Source organism: Peromyscus eremicus, chromosome 8a, assembly GCF_949786415.1.
Source record: "Peromyscus eremicus chromosome 8a, PerEre_H2_v1, whole genome shotgun sequence".
NCBI lineage: Eukaryota > Metazoa > Chordata > Mammalia > Rodentia > Cricetidae > Peromyscus > Peromyscus eremicus.
In genome coordinates this window covers 72,415,199-72,440,987 of record NC_081423.1, presented here as the reverse complement: position 1 = coordinate 72,440,987, position 25,789 = coordinate 72,415,199, and the positions used below count along the sequence as shown (strand labels likewise).

At 43.3% G+C, this 25,789-nt stretch overlaps 1 protein-coding gene and 1 non-coding gene across 2 annotated transcripts in view; both read left to right on the top strand.

Moving 5' to 3' along the window:
• The window catches only part of Ankfn1 (ankyrin repeat and fibronectin type III domain containing 1), a 143,289-nt gene that overhangs the window by 59,232 nt on the left and 58,268 nt on the right, over nt 1-25,789 (top strand). Inside the window, exons 5-7 of the mRNA XM_059269611.1 lie at nt 13,423-13,520; nt 16,075-16,165; nt 21,688-21,795. Of these exons, the coding sequence (XP_059125594.1) occupies nt 13,423-13,520; nt 16,075-16,165; nt 21,688-21,795 (297 nt within the window). The remainder of the gene's footprint in view (nt 1-13,422; nt 13,521-16,074; nt 16,166-21,687; nt 21,796-25,789) is intronic.
• On the top strand, nt 5,890-5,991 carry LOC131918090 (U6 spliceosomal RNA). Its single transcript, XR_009380839.1, has one exon. It is a non-coding gene; the product is annotated as a U6 spliceosomal RNA (small nuclear RNA).

The following is a 25,789-nucleotide window of genomic DNA, read 5'->3' as shown; positions in this document are numbered from 1 at the left end:
TGGCCCCGATAATTATCTCACTATGAGTATTTAATAAATGACCACATCATCTTAAATATATACAATTTTAAAATGAATAAAATCCAGCAGCAGCAGATAAAAAGCTCAAACATTAATTTCACAAATGTGTATTTGCATTTGCTAGCTTCTAGGGACCACAGAAGTTGGCAAGGTGATCAGAGTCTCTGTCACGGGAGTAAAGGTAACTGCACAGCTCTACTCTCTCTGCTGCAGAAGAACAGCATTGGATGCTGAGAGAGAGAGAGAGAGAGAGAGAGAGAGAGAGAGAGAGAGAGAGAGAGAGACCTACAGTTGTCTTTGGAGTCAGAAAAGACTTCTGTGCAAAAGAGATGTTTTTAGTGATTCCTGGGATAGGGGGACTATGAAAGTTAAGAGGTCAGAAGAGGAATAGGAGGAGAGAAGAGGAAGGAGGGGTATTTCCAGCAAAAGGAGCAGTATGTTTGAATTTCCTGAGAGGAGGAGCCTGACATGTCTGGGGCTCTCAAAACTGGAAAGTGAGAAAACACAACCAAGTATGGTGAAGCCAGAGGTGAGGAAACCCAATCTTCTAAAGCATGCAGAGGGGCTGAGACCTTCTCCAAGGCTCAGCAAGAAAGGGCACTTGAAGTGGGGCAGGAAGACCTGACTTCAGAGTCCTGCCACTTGGATTAAGTTAGTCAAATCCCTTAGACTGACTTAGTCTGTCTGGCAGGATTCGAAGAATAAATGATGAAATGGTCTATAAAATATTAGCAGATAAACTTTTGGGTTTCCTTCTCTGGGGAGAGGAGAAATGCAAGGAGCCATGTGAAGTACCCAGTAAAAGTCCTTTATTATGTAGTTTATGGGATCAAAATGAGATGAGAAAGACCCAGATGACCTGAACCCCGATTCCCTAACTTCTAAGAGAAGTAGAGCGGATGCCAAAGTCGATGTGGCATGGGTCCTTCCCTCAATGAATGGGAATCTTTGAAGGAAATGTGGTAAGGAAAAGAAAACAACAACCACCATGGGGGAAAGAAAGCAAAACCGCCTGTCTCTGAGTAAATCCCATTACCTGGCCTGACAGGGAAGCTGATGCACTCTCACGCTGGCCCCTCAGCTGGCGGTTTTAATGTCTTGAGCATGCAATAAGATTCAAAAAGCTATGAATTGGCCATATATCGTAGACCTTGTATGTTGTCTCAGTAATGTGTGCCCTGGGGCCAACTAGGTACTGTCCCACCCCACCCCACCTCCCCACTTCTTCTAAAGTCCCAATGACAAAGCAAAGATGGATTCCAAGTTCAACCTGGAGAAACAGGGTTACTTACAGAGCATGAGTGGGGTTACAGGCACGAACGAGTACAGATGACCCTAAAGCAGCAGTTTTCAACCTTCTGATCACAACCCCTTCAGGCAGTCAAATGAACCTTTCACAGGGGTCACCTAAGACCTCCCTAATGCTGTGACCCTTTGATGCCACTCCTCATGGTATGGTGACACCCCCCAACCATACAACTATTTTTGTTGTTACTTCGTAACTGTAATGTTGCTACTGTTATGAATAGTAATGGAAATATCTGTGTTTTCCGATGGTCTTAATGATAGCTTTCCCAAGATAGCCTAGATGTCCCACCACCCATTCCATCTGTCCTCCCTAGTCAATGCTCTCGCAGACTCTCTGTGAGACCATGAAGCTCTGTGCAATAAGAACAGAACTGCATATCATATGCCTAGTTGGGAAGAGTGGCTGAACACGCAGGTGAGGATCCAATGGCCCATCCTATGCCCTCCTTTTATGGGGGAAGGTCACCAACAACCATCAAGTCCCCTTGGGATGGTCTTACACAGGTGGAGCGAGCTGAAGCCATGGAGATGGGGCTGTCTGGCTTGGAGAATAGTCTTGTTCGCCATATGTACACGAGACAACTGATCATTTGCTCTCTTTCTGTAGTATTTCTCAGAATTGGGAAATACCTTGTTATGGAGTTCTTCCTGAAGTAGCAAGGGCTTCACTCTACTCAAAACAAAACAAAAATCTCAGATTCAGGAGGCTAATCCAGAAGAAGGGCTCTCATCCCAGGAGGAGCTACTCCTCGCCTGGGGAAATCTCTAAGTGCCACGCAGTTCTGAGTCCCCGCTTTTGATCACTACAGTCTTAAAAAGCAAATGCTTCTTTAATGAACAAAATTTATCCCAACAGTTTCTCCTCAAAAAAAAAAAAAGTCTAAAGTCTAAACAAGTGACAATCTAGCTGGACATCTTACAACTCTACACTATGGCAGTGTTCCAAACTCCAACAGTGGAGTTTATCTGGATTAGTGAACTATGAATCTATTTTCAGTTCATCGTGTCCTAAAACTGCCTATTCATGAAACGCAGATAACTGGGGAGTAAAGTATAATAGCCATGTATGATAATGAAATATTCTTATGAATAATAATAAGACATAATACTGATGATGAAGCCTAGATAATGCTGGAGCACTCTTGGGCCATTGGAAGCACTGGACTGGTATTTCTTGCCATGCAAATGGTCAACATTCAGTTTGTTTGTCAGCCCTGACTCTGTCACACAGTTGTTCAGTCGAGTTCAAAGCTGTCTATCTTGCATATTCTGTCCTGTGCCAGTTTCTGGTCCAGCCCTGAATAAAGCAGAAAGAATTGATGTAGCAAGGATGGACACTCTGCTGGCCACTGCTCAAGCCTTTTAAGCAGCAAGTACTTGGTAACTGACTTTCTGATCCTCACTGTGCCACTCAGACCTACTTGTGTTGGGGTGAGGTGGGGAGGTATTTTGGTTTTGACCACTACCATCAGAATGTTACCTAATTTATGCCAGAAAACTCTGCACCCATCAGATTCTATATCCAATTTGTTAGTGAGTCTTCTGGAGCAATCTCACAGCATTTATCCACTGGTACAACAGTAAATGCTTAACTTGTTCCTTGGGAGGTATGGGGGAATATGATTGATGCACACATGCATACATACACACAAATAAATCTAGTATGAATTTTACTGCAAGAAAGGACAGCATGTGATTTATAAATACCAATAAAATACGCTATATTCTTTATTGTAAAGTCCTTATAATCCAATAACTTTTCCCAGATACATTTGCTTATTTATTTGAACTCCTGAATCTGTAGCCAACAGTCATAATTAATATGTAAGTACAATTTTGATGTTAATATTGGCTATTTTTATTCACTTAACTATAGCAAGACAAAAATGAAGCAATGAAGTCCTCTTAGGAACCTGACTTGCTTACCAATGATGTAAGCAACAGCCTTATTAAATCAAATCATAGATCTAAGATATTAGAAGAGTATTTTTTTCAATTCTTTGTGTGATTTACTATGCAACTGCCACAGAAATGTTCACTTAAAATTGTATATTTACTTATTTATGTGTGTATGCGTACACATGCACACACATACACATGTGCAAATGCATGTCATGACTGGTGGGGGGAGGTCAGAGAACACCCTAGTCAGCGCTCTCCTTCCATCAAGTGGGTTATGAGAGTCAAACTCAGATCATCAAGCTTAGTGGCGAGTACCTTTACCTGATGAGCCATCTTACTGGTCCTGAAAATGTTCACTTTAATCTGCATTATTAATACCTTCCCCATTACTTTCTTAAATCTAGACCTTGGAGCAGTAAACTTCCTCTCCAAAAGACCAGAGAGTAAATACATTGAGCTTTGTGAGCCACATATGGTCTCTGTCACATATCTTTATGTGTATGTTTTGTTTTTACAATCCTTTAAAAATGCAAAAAAAAAAAAAACCCTAAAACTATCCTTTGCTTACAAGCCACACAAAATCAGCCTTGGGTCAGATCTGGAATGACAGTTTGCCGATACTTGGTCTAGACAGCTCATGAAACAAATCACAGCTTGTTTTAAGCTGTGATTTATATCATCTGCTAATTCTATGGTGTAAATATCCCCTCTGTGGACAATTCCAAGATCACATGACTTCACTGGACAGGTGCTGAGAAGATGTGGCAGGGCAGCATTACCCAGTGTTCAGACATAGACACAGGAGTGCATGACCTCAAGAGCTCAAGAGTAAACCCCGGAGTGCAGAGTCTGAGCGTTTGCTCTTTCTTCCTGTTACTTATTTTGCTTTTTCATGGATATCATTTATTTTTTAGCGATAGTTGTGTGGACCAAATTTCTATCGTTTTAGTGATTTCAATGAGTTAACTGCAGCCTGGGACATCACTCATCGTGTGGGCTCCTGGGATCAGCTCCGCCTTCCTCCATCTCCCTATCTTTGGCACCTAAAAAGTCACACTGTTACACTGCATGGTCCCAAATGTGACCTGATAAGTAGATTTTGAACTCTGTACTTGGTCATTTTCTGGGATCTTCCCAACACTCCATTTAACAGCCTTAGAAAGCCAGTAGATAAATCAACTCAGGAGATTCTTGGGGGTCTGAGGGTTATTGAGTTCCCATTTCCTTGACTGGGGCAAATTCCTTAGACTTTGCCATCCCAGACTGCAGAAACCACTGAAGTAAAATTCAATGAAAGCCACCCCTCCTTTGGCCGAGGGTCAGGACAGCATCTGAGAGAAAAGGTCTCACGTGTCTTCCTGGAGACATGGGGCTGGTGGCAGCTGGGCTTCTGAAGGACCGAAGTATTTCATGCTGAGCATGACAAGAAAGGTCGAACTACTGAAGGTGGTAAGAACAGTGAAAACAATATCTCCCATATAGACAGCCAAAAAGATCAAGAAAAACAATAAAATCACACCAAGTCACAGCGGTATAACTGTTAAATATCTCCCATATAGACAGCCAAAAAGATCAAGAAAAAGAATAAAATCACACCAAGTCACAGCGGTATAACTGTTAGGGAATTCAGAAGCCAAAGACAAAGGTGATGTAGCAGACCTTTCAGGGTGCCTTGTAGCGCTTGCTCACTACTTTAAAAAATCTGGATGTTTACCCATCTCTGCTCCCTGGCTATATCTCAGTGTAGTACTGCCATAGGACAAGCAAAACCTAAGAGCACAGAGAATACATGCAGGTAAATTAGCTCAGGCTACTTTTGTGGATGGCAGAATCTAACTTATGCTTCCAACTTTACTTTTAATCTTCTAGAAGGAATAGGTGCAAGAAAGCGTCCCTGATATTGGGGTATAGGGGAGAGACTTTTGCCCTTAATTTAAATCATTGTTTTTCTAGGGAAATTTAATTTGGGGAAAAATGTTTTTCTAATTAACTGGATGACCATGTGCTGTGCAAACAATAAAGATTCCTGTTTGAAAGTAACGCATGCCCCTGCTCCTAGGACTACCAAGGGAATTTAAAATGAAAAAAAATAAAAAATGCAAGCAACTCTAACCTCACATTTTATCAGAGCTAAAAAGACTCCCCAGTGCCACAGTTTTCATGTCAGTTCCCAATTTAAAAGCCACAAGTGTTGAACTTGTTCGTGCTGTACCCAGACACCTTTTTCTCATCGCTAGAAATGGCTGCGATTGATTGCAATGTGGGTCTCTCAGTGGGTGCGTCCTTCCACTCCTCTCTGTTCCTCTTGTGCTGGGCTTGGCCTGCAAGGTTAGAAACTGCACATTCAGATGGCTCAGAGGAAGATTTCATAATGCTGGTGCTGGGCAGGGCTGTCTAGCCAAATTCCATTCATTAGCTCAGGCGCCAGCCAGAGTGTGACCAGCCAGAATGCCGTTTTGGTTCCATAGAAGAGCTGATAGGAAATCGGAAATGCCTTTTTATTTCCCCGTCTGTCTCTTTCTGTTTTGGTTCCTAACAGGCAATATATGGACAAATGGAGAGTCCAGGATTCAAGACTATGGAAGAAAGGAGTTAGTTGCTACCCTAACCCCTAATGGAGCAGTTCAACCAACCGCCATTCTCTTTTGGACTATGCTTTGACGTATTCTGGCACTACTAAAAATTGGAATGATACTGAGAAGATTAGCACGGCCCCTGTACAAGGATGACACACAAATTCACAAAGTGTTCCGTACTATTTTTAGTCTTGGCGGTGGTGGTGCACACCTTTAATCCCAGCACTCGGGAGGCAGAGGCAGGTGGATCTGAGTTCGAGGCCAGCCAGGTCTACAGAGTGAGTTCTAGGACAGCCAGGGTACAGAGAAAACCCCTGTCTCGGGGTGGGGGGGGTGTGTATGTATCAGCATCAGATCTGTGTGTACATTACACTTCAGGCATCCCCAAATCAGAACTCAGATATCCAATCCACCTGCCGTGTCCAGAGCTGCTGACACTGCAGTGCGGACGAAGGTGGAGGCTCTGGAGAGCAACACGAATTGCAGAGGGGTCCTGTCGCGAAGGAGCACCAACTCTATTGCGGTGGCGGCTCCTAGGACCACCAAGGGAATTGCAGTTCTAAAACGTAAGCCACTCGGACCTCTTTAATGCGAAAGACAACACAGAGAAACAGGAGCTTCTGGGGGAAGTCTGAAAGTTGCTGGGGGAGGGAGACGTGGCAGGGATGCTTCCCCACTGGGAAGTCAGGGGACTCTACAGCATCAGGTCCTTTAAAGTGAGGGGCAGGAGGAAGCTTTGGAGGAAGAAGATGTAGTAGAAGACAAAGCAGTGTAAGCAATGAGGTTGGGGGGTTGGGGGGGGCGCTGGAGGGAGTGGGGAGAAAGTACAACTTTCACAGCACACTCTTCCTGAGTATACTCTAAGCAGATGGGCTGGGGACACCTGTGACTCGAGGACCTGCGGGCTAGCAGGTTTTATGTGTGTGTTGGCCCGTGTTGTTCTGGTTTGTATTTTTTTTTCTTTTTGTGTCAACTCAAGAGAAATCAATTCAACATGGATGCCGTGTTGTCTGTTGGTGCTTTTGCTCCTGTATCATCTTTACCCTTCAAAGCAAGGCTGCAGCCTGAGACGCAGGGAAGTGTGCGAGCCACAGCACTCTGCCGCTCACGATCATGTTCCCTGCTTGTGCGCCCAAATTCTTTAGAGCCATGAATCATCTTCTGACATTGAGTCTGTGACACTTCCCATCACACTGAAGATTTTGTGTGACAGGGCCAGGCCGTCAGGAGCTCTTTTCTTCCTGAACTTCTGAACCGTGTTTTATATAGCTGCAATCAGATCACGGTGGTGTGAAGCTAGGCCTTTCCAGCCCTGTCTTAGTTCATTTTCTGATGCTAGAACAAAATATCTGAGAAAGAGGCGTGTACGGGGGTCATGGTTCCGGAAGCTGGAAAGTCCAGGTACATGATACTAAGGAGAGCATCATGCTTTTTCAACTCATTCATGAAAGCAGGAATATATGAGGAAACAAAACAGCTGGACTGCCTTGTTTTGAGATAACCCATTCTTATGGTAACTAATCAGGTAATTAACCACTCCTGTGAGAGTGACATTAATTCCTCCTAACAATCAAACCATCTCTCAAGGGCACTCCTGCCTCCCAGCACTGGTACCCTGGAGACCAAGTTCAGCATGGCCAGGACAAACTGTACTCACACCATAGCACTGCCCAAAATGAATCAATGCTTTTGAATCCTAGGTAAAAATAAAATCTGTGTTAAAATCACAAAGCTTGCCATTTGAAATGGCTGTAGTTACCTGATATAAATACGGTAAATCACAGTTCTGCACTGCAGCCTGACTTTAAGGAGCACAGATACCTTTTTCAGTTGTTATGAGGGACTGCGTGGTTTAACGCTGCTTCTGTTTCCCAAACTAAACAGAGACAGTATCTATGATCTTTATCTTCAAATTATATAGCTTATCTGGTTTTAAAGTTCATCTATACCACTCTAGTCCTTTGGGGATTTAGGGAAGGCTCATATGCCATTTTCTCAGGGCTGTCCTATGAAGTCTTTAAACCACCTGCAAGGAACTTTTCAGAGGGAGCATGTTCGGCTGCCTTCCTAAAATCCCCTGTTGCTCTCAAGGCAACTCCTGCTCACTATTCTCTGTCTTCTTTAGCTGATCAGAAGCAACTTCCATTTTCATGTAGCTTCAGGCCAAAAAGAGCCACCTCCCACCCCCCACAAACAACCCCACCCACCCCACTCCCCATCCAAAGAAGTACATGGAGGAGAAACGCAGTTGGCAGCCTGGAACCGACTGGCTATCCCAAAAGGAAAAAATTTTTTTCCCTCTGATATGAATTCTTTTTCTCAAACTCCTTCACCTATGAAACTCTGATGAGTCACGGGATCTAATCAAACACTGGGTGGGACCCCGGGACCCGGCAGTAACTCCCAAAGCAGAGCCCACCTCCTCACAAACCTGACTTTGGTTTTGTTTGGTCTGTCAAGAAGCCAGGCCTCATGTTCTTCCGAAACATGTTTTCATAAAGCACATTTCAATAGAGTATAAATACTTTTTATTCAGACAAAAATAGTGGTTTCTTCAGAAATCTTAGGCATTGTATCTTTGAGTCAAGTCTCATTAATCGCCTGCCAAAAACTCTGTTATATTTCCAAACCCTTCCTTTGATGTGAGGCTGTCATCTGAATTGTTAGACCAGAGTCCCAGACCTTCCCTGGAAAACTTCAGCTTGGGTATCCACGCTGGAGTCGTCTTCCTGTGCATCAGGATTTAGAGAAGAGTGTCCCCCATGACTTGGAATCTTGGGTGACAGGAGTTGATCTGAAGTTTCTACACACTCCCGGTGCCATTGATTGAGTAGATAATGGCTCTCCGGCTGACAGTGCCCGCTGTTGACATAGGTCTGTCTCAGTGTGGGTCCCTTTGAGGGGGCCCCATTTAGCAATGAGATTCAGGAGGCCCTTGTCCCACCATTGCATACTATATGCCAGTGTGATCTAGATCCTCAGATCGTTGTTTCTCCTGCTCTGCATCAGAGAGTAGAAAAGAGAAAGCTTTTCCTGGAACTGGCTATCTGGGCCAGTGACTCATACAGGTCCAAGGGGTATCAGGGTTCAGTCTTCCCTCAACAGTTTCTGTGGGCTGCATGATTGTGATGCTTGGGACTTGGCTCCCAGAGACTCAGAAGGAATCCCAAGGACCAAAGAACAAAGGGGCAGGTAGAGATGTCTCGTCAATGCAGCAGGAAGTAGAGCAGCGGTTCTCAACCTGTGGGTCACAACTCGTGGGCGTCAAATGACCCTTTCACAGGGGTCACCTAAGACTATTAGAAAACACAGATATTTACATTACTATTCATAACAGTGGCAAAGTTATAATTATGAAGTAGCAATGGAAATAATTTTATGGTTGGGTATAGTCGGATATTCTTTGGACTGCCAGCTCCCAAATAATGACACGGGACTTTTTATTAATTATGAAAGCTTGGCCTTAGCTTAGGCTTGTTCCCAACTAGCTCTTAAAACTTAAATTAACCTGTTTATATTAATCTATATTCTATCATGTGGCTCGTTACCTCTCCTCGATACCTTAGGTCTAACTTCCTCTGTATCTGGATGGCAAATCTCCCAACTCTCAGATTCTTCCCCTGAGTTCCTCTCTCTCCCCAGAAGTCTCACCTATCCTTCCTGCCTAGCTATTGGCCATTCAGCTCTTTATTAAACCAATCAGAAGTAAAACAGAGCCATTTCACACAATGTGATCAAATATCCCGCAACAGTTTTGGGGAAGACCACAACACGAGGAACTGTATTAAAGGGTCGGAGCATTATATTACTATAGCAAGGATCCTTTCGTTTCTGGAGTGTTCCCCCACATGTTGTTCTTTCTAGATGCCTTTGTATATTTGCTGCCTTTTAAAGATTTTTTTTTTTTAATTTTTATTTCATGTGTATGTGTGAGTGCCTGTATGGGTGTATGTATGCGCACCACGTACATGTCTGGTAGACATCAGAACTGGAGTTATGGGCAGTTATTAGCTGTCATGTGGGTGCTGGGAGCCAAACCCGGGAGCTCTGTAAAAGCAGCCAGTGCTCTCAATTGAGCGGCTGTCTCTCCAGCCTCTGCTGCTCACTTTTGCTTGGAATGCTAACGATCTCATCATTTTGTTAACCTGCTGCTGCTGTTAGTCCTCAGTTCAGTGTGCCATTCCACCACGATAACCAAGTCCCCTCAACGGCACTTCAAGAGTCTCTCTAAGAGCCAGTAGCTCACACGAATAAAACATTTTGGGGGAAAAAAAAATCTATATATCTTCTTTAAAGCACCTATGTGAGCCAGACATGGTGGCTCACACCTGCACTGAGAAGGTTGAGGCAGGAGGGTCATCATGAGTTGAAGACCTGTCTAGGCTATATAGGAAGCTCCAGGCCAGCTTGGGCAACGAAACGAGACTCTGCCTCAAACAAATAAAATATATGTTTATAGGTTTCAGGGTATGTAAGATGAGGCAATGAAGGCATGACTTGGGAGTTGATATATAATCTTAATCATTTGATTCTAATTACATTTTATAATATGTCTGAGAGGTTCAAAGACAGGAGATGGGGAAAGACTTACATTAAAGAAAAATATCACTATTTTGTAGAAAGTACTATGGGGGGAGGGGCATATACATACACAAACAGCAAAATCTATACTTAGTACCAGGGAGGGAAATAATAAGGGATACTTCTCAGGTTTCTCACAATCAACAAAAGAAAAAGCCACACGCTATAAAACATAATACAGTGTTAATGTTAACAAAGTATGCTGGGAACACAAATCAGGGGTATTTAGTTAATTATGTCCGAGGACTCCAGAGTTGACTTTGTTGAGTCTCGTAGCCTCATCAGCATGCCGCCAAGCAAAAGTTGAAAGACAAAATGTCACAAAGAGTAAAGTTCACAGAATGATCAGTTAAACAGAGGTATACAGCAGAAAGCCCTTCTTCCTGCACACAGCAAGGGACAAGGACAGTAGTCCTGGCTGGGGCCAGACATGAAGATCCCAAAGCAACTGGACATGATGAAGAGATTTGAGGAGGAACAGTGAATAATGACATAATAATGATGAATATGAATAACGAATAAGAGCCTAGCGGATAACCTAGGAAGCTCCTGGGTGGTGATGCTTGTGGTTTGGGTTCAAGGGTTATTATAATGGGAGGGGAAATGGGGAGATGGCAGGAGACATTTTGGAAGTGGAAATTCTGTGCTTAGTGATCAATCGGTTATAAGGAAGTAGGAGAAGACAAGGCAAGGATGCTCAGAGACTTGGGTTTGGGAGTTGGATAGATGGAAATGCCAGTTGTTAACACCGAGAAAACACTCTTGGCAAAGAGACGTGCTTAGGGAGAAGTCTGACAAAGCAGAGATGCTCATGGGGAGATTTAAAGGAGGACCCTAAAGCGCAGGAGAGAGGCCAGACCTAGAGTCCCGCTTTCAAGACCCACAAAGCCACAGAAGAGAAGGCCAGCATCAGTAGCAAGCACACAGAGTGGAAGAAAAGGTCCCAGGGATGCCCCCACCCCGCCCCAGGAACACGGCATCAACCGAAAAGGAGAAAAGAGGGAACCGGGAAGAATCTAAGCAGAGGCAGTCAAAAGGACGGGAGAAAGCCAGCTGAGGTGTAAGTCAGAAAAAGGAAGGCTGAAAAAACTAGGGGAAGCCAGAGATGGCTGCGTGTCCCATGTCAGGGCTGCTGCCAATTATGGGAGCTCTAGGAAATTTAGGACAGTGATGCCTAGAGAGTGAAGAAAGCAAGCTGGACTTGCAGGAAACAAAGAGGTGAGGCAGGGGATAGAGACCGCAGTTCCAAAACCAGAGACGGATGGTCCACAGGGCAGCAAACTGAGATCCACGTTGACTTAACTGCCAAAGAGTAAGGTGTCATAGAGAACATATCATAAATCTTCATGTTTCTGACTTGTTGTCAAGAGGTTTTCCATGTGACTTCAGCTCCTAAGGTGGTGCAGCTTGCTTTTTGTCCCTCCTGTATGTAAACAGTTATGTAAGATGCTCCTACCTGTGATGTCCAATTCATTTCCTGACCATGGCCTATAAAACCAGTGAAAGATGCTGTGAAAGGATATGATCACATAGTACAATGGGAGGTTGGGACCAGTGGAAGATGCTATGAAAGGATACAGTCACATAGTACTGTGGTGATATATTATTTGTGCTGAAATGTGGTGATATTTTATTTGTATGTTAATAAATAAAGTTTGCCTGGAGATCAGAGAACATAGATAGCCAGCCATAAACAAAAGTCAGGCAGTGGTAGCACACACCCTTAATCCGATCACATGGCAGGCAGAGTCTCTATGCATTCAAGGACACAGCCAAGCGTGGTGACACATGTCTTTAATCCCAGTACCAACCATAGAGACCTGGAGATCTGTATAGACAGGCAATGATGAGGAAGTGAGGTGGCTGGGCTAAGAGTCAATGAGAAGGCAGAACAGCAAGGCAATAAAGGCACAGGTTAGACAGGAAGAGGTTCAGTTCCCTTGGGAAGCTCCTGCGGCGTGGTGAGCTAAGGTTAGTTGATGGCTATTCATATTTCTCTGATCTCTACAGCTTTCACCCCTGTATTTGGCTCTGTGTTTATTTAATAAGGCTGTTTAGAAATTCGTCTACATAGTACAATGGGAGGATGGTATTTGGGTGAAGTGAGTGTGAATGAACACCTCCTTGGGGATGTCAGAGAAGAGCACTGGACAGGTTAGCCACAGACCCCAGATCCAGCAGAAGTTCCTGAGCAAGGCTGGGAGAAGGCCCAGAGAGGAAAGTAGAAGAGGTTAGCGTATGAGGTACGGCAGGAAGAGGGTCTTTTTCAGGAGCGGGCATTGGATGATAAAGAGGAAATGAGCAGAAGTGTCTTCATTTGAGATGCGAATGTAACCCAGCCTTCGAAAAAGCTTTTTCATTAAAATGAGGCCAAGTCAGGGCTAGGAGGTTAGTATCCTAATGGGCCCTTTGGTCCTCATATTCAGTAACTTATGTATTGCACTGCCATGTTCAATGACCTATTATCTACAATGTACCTGTATGTTTGTGTGTACACAGACATGGTGTCTTTATATAGCAATAGTCTCATGGACAAAACTTAGGGTCTTTCACCCTATAGACATTTCAATAAAAAATAAGCTAAATGCCTAGGGCCTAGTGCATCATGCTGACTTAGGTTTGTGTAAGTACAGTCTATAGTATTCTTACAAGGAAATTACCTGATAATGAATTTCTCAGAACACATCCCTATCATCAACCAATGCATGTTTAATATATATTACATCTCACATTAAGAACATCACAAAATGCATGCATACTGATATAAATCGTACCTATCAAGATTTTAAAAACTTATAAGGTATCTAAATGAGGATTGATTTATTTTTCTCTTGGTAGAGAGCTCATCTTAAAAAAAATAAAATAAAAAATAAATAAATAAAAAAAATGAATTTGGAAAGTGAGTTGACATCCAAGGAGGACTGTGAGCTACCTGAGGATGTGGGGCCAGGAGCAGGGTGGAAGCTGTTTCCTGCAGCACTGCTTGTCATATAACTGAGTCTTGTCATATTCTCCCCACCCCCACCCCCTGCAGTGGAATGGAGCAAGTCTAAAGACTTTTCCCCTTTGGCTGGGGAGATCCTCATGGACAACCTGCAGACCCTGAGGTGCACCATCACAGGCCTCGCCACGGTAAGTGTCCTCCTGATGGAGTTGTCCTCCCCTGCCTTCTGCACAGGGGTGCTGGTAGCAAATGCTACTCTCAAGGCAACAGCCAACACCCGGTCCTCTGGCAACAACTGCCATTCGTTAAGCGTGATATGTCTGGTATCCATAATCTGAGTCTCACAAAAGGCTAGGCAGACAGCATGAACCACTTTGTAAGCTGCCATGTTCTCAGAGATCAGAAAGGGACTGGCCTCGTGTGAGCCTTGAAAGCCTCTGCCTTCTGGATCACAGTCTAATCTGCAGGGGATCAAAGGCTCTGAGAGATCCAATTTTGACTCCCAGTCTGATGGTAAAAATAACAGCCTCATCTAGCCCTCACCCCCACCGCCTCATTGAGATCAGTCATCAATTGGAGTCACACAATTTCCTGAGAGAAATCCTTGTCCCCTGATTAAAAAGGAAAAAAAAAAAAAAAAAAAAAAAAACCCTGCCTAAATCTGCTACTACAGAAAAGAAACTATGTAAGGCAAAAGTACAATCTCTATGTAACATAAACTAACTTTAACTGTGAATGAAAAGCTAGAACTAGCCATGTTTATTTGTTTACCAATCTAAACGCAAATATTAATTGTTTATTTTGAACCACAAATGAGCATCCAAAAATGCAAAAAATAAAAATAAAAACACCTAGCAAATCTGCTCAGACTGAGGAAACTAACTTACCTCAAACAATTACAATTCAGAGGATAAAAAAAAATATCATTTTAAATCAAGATCTTTTAAGAGTAACCGAAAACTTTTAAAATACAATTCAAGTAATTAATACCTTAAGATTTTCATATGGGAGGAGCAGAGAGATATTTCTGTTATTTTCTTAGGGGTTAGCCAATTAAAACAGTTATCTGCAGCGTATAATCCTAAAACCCAGCATTAAAAAGCTGCCATCAACCAACGGCATCCAGTTTATTCTAAGAGAATTCTTGGTGGTTTGGTCACCACCAAGAATCCTGACTTTTAGTCCTAATCGCATGTCTACACCAGAGGCCAGAACTGTGGATTACCAGAGCAAACAAAGCCCCCCGAGTGGGTGGCCCCAGAGATGCTATCAGCAGAAGACTGGCTCCCACACCCTGGCTCGCATGGTGGAAGGAGGCCAGGAGGAACCCCAGGGAATTTCCATTGCTTAAAAGAAAGAGTGATATCATGATAAAAATGGAAAACTCTCCACAGAGAGGTTCTCTGACATCTAAACTAGCTTCTCTAGGGATGAGGTTTTTTCCACTGCGCCATCCAATAATAGCGATGCAGACATTATCCTGAGCATATAAATGCCTGGAAGTGAATTTAGAGATCTAGGCCATCCCTATAACCTTGAGTGCATAAAACCCAATTTTCAATGCTAGAAAAAAAAAGTGTTAACTTCATCATATGGTAAGGTAATATCATTGAAATCCTAGCAAAATCTCCACAGAGATTTTTTTAAATGCAAATGCCATTTTACACTTACAGCAAGCAATCACTCACCCAATATTGGCTTTTCTAACATCCCTTTGGTTTCACAGAAAAAATAAAATAAAAGAAGAAAAAAAAACAGAAGAAAAGAAACCTCAAAGCAAACATTACATACAAAACATTTTAAAGGATTATCTGTAAGCAAAAAATCAACTCCTTAATTCTTAATGCCATAAAAAGATGTTAAAGAATATAGGCCATTCTTTTAATAGTGGCTTTGAAATGAAGTCACATCAGAAAGCTGATTTTTTTCACGCTTGAACAGCTGAGTGAAGGATGTTCATAGAAGCATTATTTATTGTGGCACAAAATGGAAAGAGTCCCAGAATCCACCCGTGAAGGACTGGCTGAAAAAAACGGAGGCACCTGCTCATAGCGAAGTACTATGCGGGCACTAACAGAATGAGGTCTGCGTTCGCACACTAGTCTGCCAAGATCACTACTGTGGCTTGTTCATTTTCTACAGTAACTTGACCAGCTGAAGCTGGTTGCCTCTAGGGAGGGGAAAAAGTGGGAAAAGGTGAGGGTGGGAGCTTGCTGTTGTTGGTAAACCTAGCAGAACCTTGTGGGTTGTAGAACATGTGGTTTTATGGGGGGGATGGAGTCTGTCTGTCTGTCTGTCTGTCTGTCTGTTGGGCTTTTTTGTTTTTTCTATTTTTGTTTATTTTATTTTTCATTTTGGCTTCTTTGTTTGCCTGTTGGTTTTCTAAAGAGAAAAAACAAAAGAGCATGTTGAGTAGGTGGCAAGTTGGGAAGGATCTGGGAGGAGCTCGGGGAGGGGAAACTGTGATCAGAATATATTATATGAAAAAATTGATTTTATACAAACAAATATATATGTATGTACAAAATCAATTTTTGTATGTGTAAGTTTGTATATATAATAGGTAGATAGGTAGGTATGCAGATAGAAAGATGGAAGTGACCTATAATTTAGGGACATAGGGAGTCAGAAAAAAACACTATGATATTCCAATTCTGAAATCACGAAAGTAAGAGACTCCTTCATATGTGAACATGATGAATTCTAACGCCTAATGCAGTTTCCTATTTCAATTCTTTGCAGGGCCAACAGTATTTTGTTCAAGTCTCAGCTTACAACATGAAAGGATGGGGACCAGCTCAGACCACAACGCCGGCATGTGCCTCTCCCTCTAGTAGGTGGTAGCTACTTCCAGGATGGCAACATGCTCAACTACTCCATCCCTAAGGTGTCCCTGCCAGCTTCCCTCCCCCTCATCAGCTTCTCACAGCAGCAGCTGGGCTATACAATGACGATCGCTGTGCAGAAATGCTCACAGGAAGGCAACTCAGGGTAGAGAAGAAGCATCTGAAATCACAAGGTCCCTGAGAGTAGTGTCTTTTAGTTGTAGCCTTCAAAGGTTACCGCAACTCTCAGCCTCAATTCAACATCTGTAGAATGGGTCTAAATCATTTCACGTCACAGGACTTTTCAGGGATGGAGAGGACACCATGAGGGTGGCCAGCGCAGAGTATGCAATCCATCTTAGCCCTTTTTTCCTTTCCTCACCTACAGTGGACACATCACATTGATCTCCTATGAGAATGAAATCAAACCCCTTTGATTTACCTGACATTCTGCCAAGAGAAAAGCTTTTTTATTAACAGTCACTACCCAACCAACACAACATCTAAACTTTTTAGTAGTGGCTGAGAAACCCAGCAAAGATGTCTTGCAATCATTTGAGGATTAATAATGTATGCCTGGTATGTTTGTTATAACTCCTTGTTAACCAGAAAATTTAATTAACCAGAACAAACAACTCCAGACATGCAAGAGAGTAGGCTATTCTTTACAATGAGCCAGGGCTCTGGACTCTATTTTCATCTTTTAAAAAGTCATTCATGTTATAGTTAAGAGTACTGTCATATGCTTCTTGTGAGAGTGAGAACTGCTTAATCATTTCTGGAACTCAACTTGGATCTTATTCAAATGCCTTATGAATAGCCATTTCCTTTACCTCAATTTACATCTTGGGAGCTAGTTTAAGGAAACAGATGCAGATAAACAATTATGCACAAAATGTGCACTGCAGCAGTAATTAATAGTAGCTAAATATCATGTGTAGCAAAGAAAACAAATACCCAATATTTGTCTAATGATAAAGTGTGGTATATTCACTATCTATATTAAAGAGCCAAATACGATCAATCACTTAAAAATATGTGTTTTAAAAAACCCATTGTGTAGAAATGTACAAAAAAATCCTACAGTACAGTTTTTATATAAAATAATAATAGAAAATGTAGGGAGTCCATTCATTTCACCATTAGTTCACCTATAATAACTAGAGTGTGACTAGATCATTATCAAAATTTAACATGGGCTGCAGAGGTGGCTGGCTTGGTAAAGTGCTAACCACACAAGTAAGAGGACCTGAGTTTGATCCCAAAACCCACAGTAAAAAAGCCAGGTGTGGTGGTACACACTTGTAACCCCAATGCTGGGGACGGGACAGAAACAGAAGGAGCTTCAGGCTACCTAGAAAATTCTAGGCTCGGTGAGAGACCCTTGTCTTTAAAACCAAGATGGATAGCAACTAAGGAAACCACCCAAGTTTTATCTCTGGCCTCCACATGCACATATACATATGTGCACACACACACACACACACACACACACACACACACACACACACACACGTATGCACACGTTTAACAGTATATACCTAGGTTATGAGTTTGTGCTTTCTCGTTTATGTGTTTCTAGTTTTCAAATGTTATAACAACCTTTCACCCAAGACCACCTATGAATCAGGTGATACTTGGGGTTTTCTGTGCGGTGTCTCTCCTTACCCTCACAGCTGTCCTTTGTCTTCCCTATTGCCTTGTGGGTCAGCATCACTGTCATTATCATCTGTAGCATCATCACCATCAGACACAACCTTTGTAAGACTCATTCCATTCAAGGCATTAACCTAAGAACTTGACACACTCGGCTTGATCTCTTTGACTGACCGGGGGAGCTATTAACATAAGAGGCATATTTACAGAGTCCAGCCTTTGAACTGGAATTCAGGTGGAGCCTTTTTGGAGGCCACATCACTGGTACACAGCTGAACCATGATTCAAACCTGAATTGCTCAAGATCCTTCCATGTCTCCTGTTGTAACTAGAGCCCTACTATCAGTCAGAGAAGCAGGCTGAAGGCCAGTCAACCATGCCTACCTCCTCTAGTAGAATCCGTAGTTATGCAGGGTCTCACCTGGCCTTGGACCACCAATGCCAGTGCTCTCCAAGGCCCCTGACTCCCTCTGCATTTGATGATTTCATCATTAGTTTGGTTTAGATATTTCCATTGCTGAAGATTTATCAGAAACTTGTGCTGGGAATTGCAAGATTAAGACACTAAGGGATGGATCCTAATGGCAATAGCAGGGGGTGTGTATTATTAGAGACAGAGCACTAGAAAATACACACACACACACACACACACACACACACACACACACAGAAAAGACTAGTCTCGGTTAAGCTGGAAGCACAGGAGGGAAACTGATTCCAAAGGTACACCCCACACAAATCCTGATCTGCATACGACACATTGACCTCTAAAGCTCAGATGTTTGGGCTCTATAAGCTGTACGTTCTCTTCATACATTCCTCTCTAACAAGCTCATGCGTAGACCTCTCTCCAGAAAGACAAGAATGGTTGTTTGGGGCTTAGGGGAGTCTTTTATTTATTGGTAATTAGCATAGTGAATAGCAATGCTTTCTAAAACAGTGTGTTTGATTAGCAAGGGTAGCTGGCAAAGAGTCGAAGACCTAGCATATGGTTAGAGTTGCTGCAGACATGCCATATCACTTGGAAAGAACAATATAAAAACACTCTCATTCTATTTATAAACAGAGTATGACATTGTGATGTAACATGTATCAGTATTCAGATATTTACTAGAGGACAATGTACTCTAACATGACAGAGTAATTGGAAATTTGGTAATATGTTCCAGTAAGCTATAAAACTTTTTTTTATATTTTTACAAAAGGCCTTAATGTGTTTTTATAGACTTATGTTATATGGTATGGTACATAATAAGAGAAAAGCGCCCAGACAGGCTTGTCTGAGTTACGATCAGGAAAACCCTGATACGGCCAGTGAATGTAAGCCCTGCATTGTGTTGCAATTGAAGTGTCTCATTACCAGAACAGTGAGCTGTATTATGTGCCACAATCTGCTCTTTTCCTACCATGTGAAGTTTACTCCTGTCAGGGTCCTGATTTCTTAATATATTTTCAATTTTCTCCCTCATCCCTGCAGTCTCCTATTTTATGTAGTCATCAGAACTTTCCAAACATCTATGAGAAAAACTCATTCTTTGCAAAATGTTGGCATTGTTCAGTGCTCGCTGGGACTGCAATTGAGCATTAGCAATTTTTGTATGTATCGTAAAGTCATCAGATCCAGCTCAACTCCAATGTAAAAGGGCTAAGCTGAGAAGCTGAGACCCATTCCAGCACCCCCTCCCAGTACTGTTGACAGCATTAAGACTCATTAGAACACATTAGCATGTTCAGGTCCGTGTACTAACTCAGCCACCCAGGAGTAGGACTCAAGCACAGGCTCCTACTCATCCTCATTGTACCGTCGGCACTTGAGAGGCATCCCTCCAACTAAAGGAACAATGACCCATGCGCATCCATGATGGTGATGTTTTTCTGTGTCCAGATGCAAGCAGGGCTGTAGCGTAAAGGCCTCTGGCAGTTATTTCCCTAAACTTCAAATGTCCCAGCCTTCCTGAACACCATCATGCTTAGATTCCCAGTGCCTTGCCAGCAGCATACTGAGCGTTTCCCATGTGCCCAGGATGCTACTTGGCTGGCTCATACTTTCTTTTCAATCTCATCCTACCAAAGAGATTAAAAACTAACTTTGCAACGGAGACAAATGGGGCAAAGAGAGGTTTAGTCATGGCTCTTGCCCACAAGGAACAGAAGGCACCTGTGCCAATCTTCTGTCTCCAGAGTTGACCACAACTAAGCCCCAAGACAAACTCCAACTAAGATCTAACTCTCATGCCCAAAAGAAAAAATAAACATGTGCAGTATAATGAAAGGAGCATGAACGCTATGTACAAGGTCACCAGGCCATCATGTCAGCGCTGGCTGGGCCTCTGAGCTGAGCGAGGCAGGTCTGGAATGGGGAAGGGATGTCTCAGCTTCATCTTCCTCAAGGTAAAATGAACTACACATAAGAGAGAATGGGAAGGAAGAGGGGCTTGAAAAACTATGAGGCCCCCTTTTTTCTAGATAATCATCAGATGGGATAAAAAAAAAATAGTGTTTCCATACTGAATTGCCTTCAAGTCTTATTTACAGAATGCCTGTCATGGGACAGGCATTGTGCCAGATCCCTAATATACTTCTCATTTCATCCTCATAAACCTTTCACAAGACAGACACCATCCTCATTTTTCAAATTAGGGAGTGAAGGGCCTGTCGATATAAAGGACTTCTCTGCAGTGAACTGGGGAATAGGAGGAGCCGATGCTCACATTGGAGTTTAGTGCATCCTGAAACCTAACTTTACGTTACCCTACCTGATCCAACTCGTACCATCTCTGGGCTTAACTGGCCCCCAATGATGTCTCTCCAAAATGCATACATCCCTGGACTTCAGATGGACCACTGTGAGATGCCTGGCCCTCTCTGCTGTGAAGGACTTGAGTGTCTGAACAATGACAATGCTGTACTTTTAAAACAATTCTGTCAGGAACTGACAGGCTTCTCTGAGGCTGAGTGACTAGCCTTCATGGAGATGTATTTGAAGTTGTTGTTTCTGAGACACTCAGAAATCAAAAGTAGAGGAGGATGAATAGGAGCAGAGACGGACAATGAAGTGAACTGACCGGCTGGGGGGAAATCTAGAGCTGGAGACAGCAGAGTTGCAATCTTGACATTAGTCCCATATGAGTTATTACTCTTGATATCATTATAGCCAAATGGAATGAAAATAGAAGGGGGAGAAAATCTCAGCGGGGACTGCAATTTAAATTTGCCATGTAAGCTAATACTGTATATTTAGAGACTGAGCAGACAGGGTGGTTGGTGGCTCGGAGTATGTGCAGGGGCCGCTGTGCCAGCTCACCAAAGCAGACATTCATTAGAGCAAAATGTAGATTTCCATTTCTTGGCATCTGACATGGGCTCTTTCCTTGGAAAGAAATGTCAATTTGGCCAAAAGTGTGAAACCTACAATAAAAGCATTGGGACTGTGGATTTCATCTAGTCTGCACATTCCCACCCGTCTTTCCTACTGTGAAAATCCTGTTGAAACTCGGGGTGCTGAGTGAAGAGGTTACAGGGGCACTGATAGGACAGGGGATGCTGAGCAGGAGAGGGAGGGCTAGGCGAGGAGATATTGGACTTCCAAATTTCCTATTTCTTTTGGCTCTCAAGCACCATTTTCTCTTGCCCCCAAACTGCCCAACACGAGAAGCCAACCACAATTACTGTGTTGCATAGAGCTCTGAACAATGGCAGCTCCCAAACCGTCCATGGCGGCGGCGGCGGCATCGCCTGCCAGGTCTGCGTGTGCTGGGTGCTCATCCACGGAGCCTGTGGGTAGGGAACACAAAACCCCAGCACCTCAGGCAAGGCAGGGCCGAGGCCGCCTCTGCTTTACCATTTCCCTCTGTTTGTTTCTTTTGTTCAATAGACTGGAAAGACTATGACGACAGAGAACCCAGACACAAGGGACAGAGCGAAGTTCTGGAGAGCCTGCTGCAGCAGGTCCGAGCCCTTCATCAGCATTACAGCTGCCAGGGTAAGGATAAAATCTGTGCTGGGCCATCGGCTGAGGGCTCAGTGGCGCCGGTAATTTTAGCAGTTCCCTAGCCGGGTCATACCTTCTCATTCATCAGGGAAAAAGAGATATTAATATTTGTACATCTGGAATCACTTTACAGCACTATCTTGCTTTCACCCTTCCACAGGGCCTTCCCTCTCCTTTCCTCCCCTTCCTCTCTCCTCCTCTCCACACAGAAAGTTTGAAAATAGGCACGAGAAAAAAACAACCTCCGCTACTGTTCTTGTCTCTCTGAGCTGGCCCTTCACAAGACTCATCCGTGGGCCTGGAGAGCTTCCTCAGCATTTCACCCCGAGCATCGCTCCAGCAAGGACAACACAACAAGCCTTCACTTCTATTGATAAAATAGCTTACAATGCATTTTCACATCCACCATGCCAACTTCATCCTCGCTTTGGCCATTGCAAGGGAGGCTAAGTCGATTTGCCCAAGGTCATAACGACAAGCTATGGCCTGGGACTTGTGGTGCCAAGTCCAGTCCTCCTGTTGTGCCTCATGTTTGTCCTGCTGAACTTTAATCCCGCCTTGAACTATAGTCTTCCTCCATTCCACTGTTGGGGCAGGAGGAGAGCTCACCTCCTCTCGATTTTAGCCCCACTTCACCCAGAGACTCCGAGATGCTTTTAAAAGCTTCTCTGTTACTTGGGCTGCTCAGATGGGCCAGGGTCAGGTTTCTGATCTGTGTAATGATTCGTGGAAGAGGCACTTAGTTTTATTTGGAGAATTAAAGCCTCCATAAAGTTTTCATTTTCCATGCTCCCATCAGATCTCTGACTACTCTGTGCTCTAGATTCAGGGCACTGCTGAGCCAGCTGGGTAAAAAAACCCATGGCTCAAACTAAGATGCTGTTCTTGCTGTTTAGATGAGGCATAAATCATACTTAGCATTAGCACAAAGTTTCCCAATTACTGTATAGCTCTGACAACAGGGCCCTTCAGAAACGTTGGCTCTAGCTGGAGATGAGGACAAGTGTTTGCAAGAAAATGGTGTTTTTCTAATGAGTGGCTCATTAGGAGATGTAAATATGTACGAGAGCAGCTGGAGAAGGAAACCTAAGTGGGATTTTCATTCCTGGATCTCTAGGAAGACTTGACACCACCACCACCACCACCACCAAAAAAAAAAAAAAAAAAAGGAGACCTGCAACATTCTTCATGACCAAAGTCCACTCAGTCCTGGGTTCCTGGGGCTCATTTCATCAAGTGTAGTGTTACCTGAGTTCCTCTCTTTTCTGCCTCTGACTCCTGTAAGAAAGCAAAGATGATCCAGTGACTGGACAGGTGTTCTTTGTAACCCATAGCCACTCTGTGTTTGGTATTCTGAGGACAGAAACTGAAACTGCCCACGACCAGGAGGGGTTTTTTATTTGTATGTTACTAAGGACTCAGATACTCTCCCTATTACTATGTGATTACTATCCAGTAACCAAGAGATGATTTCCTGGGTAGCTCAATTATTTCTATAGTTTCCACTCCACTCTTGACATGCATGCCCGTGTCCCCTTCCAAACCATAGCTGTACACATAATATTAGGAATGATGTAACTAAGGAATAAAGTAGACATTCACCAAAAGGGACATTTTAAAATTTGGTAAAGTAAATCCTGGGCACTGAAAATAATACAACGTGAGAGATGCGGCAGTCTTGTGAGAGACTCAGCTCAAGAGCTCAGGTCAGATAAGGTTAGGAGGCACTGAATTCTTCATCCCTCTCGTGGAAATGCAAAATAGACACCAGAGTATTAAAGACTCCAGTAAAGAACCTAGAAAACATGGTTAAACAACATTGCCCAGACTCTTCAGCCATATGAAGGCTTTGCCATAGAATTAGGATTCTATGTCGTAAACTTTGGAAAAGACTGACCTATGACCCAGTCAAGATAAAATAAATTAGCTCACAGAAAAAAAAAAGAACGCTTCTAAGACATGTCAACACAACTGTGTTTCAAAGGCTATGCAGAAGCTGTGTAAAGATTGCTCACAGAGACTATGAAGCTGTTGTTTTGAATATTCACTACATTGAGATACTGTGGTTTATTGGGGACATAAACCTTTATAAACTTTGCAATTAGAAAAAAGAAATAATTACCCCGAGTCCTAGTTCTACCATTTAGAGCTTTGGAAAGAGCATTTAACCTAGCCCTGATCACAGCTTCTTTATCAGAAAACCAGGCAGTGTTGTTATGAGGAGGAAATGGGGCCACAGACTCAACACACCCAGCACAGTGGAAGCCCCTCACAAACTCGAGCTTCTTTTCCTTCCGTGTTCTTGTGAATGAAGACTGGCACCACTCTCCACCCACAGTGCTTGGCGGACACATCTTACATGAGTGGTGACCCCACTGTGCTGAGTGGGGTCCGCTCCAATACACAGCAGACTCCGGTTCAGAAGCAGTAGACAAGCTTCTCTACTCCGCAAACCCTGTCCGACCAGTACCAGAGCCTCCCAAGTCCTTTCTGCATGGAGGTTTATGTCCTTAATTGTGGGTCTTCATTTCTTCCACCACCACCACCCCCTTTGCCTCTCTTCTCTCCTACCAGAATTCTTCCTAGTTAGAGGTTGAAGTCTCCTAAACTAGTCCTTTTGATTTCTTTCTCGGCCCTTGTTTTTTGTTTGTTTTTAAGGGAAAGTCTCAACATAAAGGCCTGGTTGACTTGGAACTCACTATGCAGACCAGGCTGGCCTTAAACTTGTGGTAATTCTCCTGCCTCTACCTTTAGTGCTGGGATATCAGCTGTGTGCTGCCACACCTAGCTCAATTCCTTTCATTTTCTTTAATTTTCCTCTCTAGTTTCCATCCTGACATCCCTTTGCTCCAGTTTCTCAAAGAAAATTTATCACTTTCATTTCCTAAGCCTTCTGTTGGATTTTGAAGTTTCTGATAACATTTTTAACTCCCAATGCTCTTTTGTTCTACTATTAAGAAACAAGTAATCCCTGTCTTGTCTCTCAGAATGTTAATGGCAAGCTCTGTTTTGATTCGTTTTATATTTGGTCAACACCGTCTCCCTCCAGACTCACTCTTTTACCTGGTGTTGGCCTTTGTGCTTCCTGGTGGACACGTCCTTTAACTGCCTAAAGAGCCTTCCTTCAGTGTCTGCTCAAATTTAAAAGGAGAGAGACCAGTAGCCACTGGAGAGTTCTGAGCACATGGACAAGGAACTTTATTCACGGGCTTCACTGTCAGGTGAACGGGTGCCATGTTTTCCTTGGGAAGTCACCAATGTCATAATCTGTGGGTGTATTCTCCGGTGAAATTCTTAGAGAAATTTCTTCCAAGCTCCTGCCTAGAAAGTACACCTTTCAGTATGTGTGTTCTGAGAACATAATGGGTAGATATCATATGGGGAAACTTTTATTTAGGCTACCCATTTGGATACCTAGTAACATGACCATGGCCATCCCATTTCCTGTTGTCCCTGATGTCTCCCTGTCTCCTACTCCAGGGGCTTTGGCTTTTGTTGTTCATTGATTTTTGTTTTTTCTGTTTCTTTTACTTTCTAGAGAACAAGCCACTAACTTTCATCTAGGGTAGGAAAGGGGTCTTTGTCTAGCTATGCAGTAGAGGAGGAATCCAGAAGTCTGATTTTTAAACAGATTTCGGAAACTCTCAATTTTAGCTGCATATGCGTCCCCTCCCCCTACTAGCAGCCAGGGAGGCTGTGGGGTGAACCAGGTTACTTCTCAGTGGTCCACTGGGGGTGTTTAAGCCTCATCTTTCTCAAGCGGTAAGTCCATCTGTCTACCTGCTTTCTGCTACCAAACCTCACTTACCGTTGTCTTCTGTCCCGTTGATTTGCCCTTATAGAATCCATTTCCATCCCTGCCTGTTCTGATTTTAGTAAGGTTTAGACAGAGTGGCAGGCGATGGCTACGCTGACTCCCAGCCTGGAACAGCAGGGCTGTTCTCCAACAGTCAAACTCATGTTCAAATCAGAAACAGAAATTATT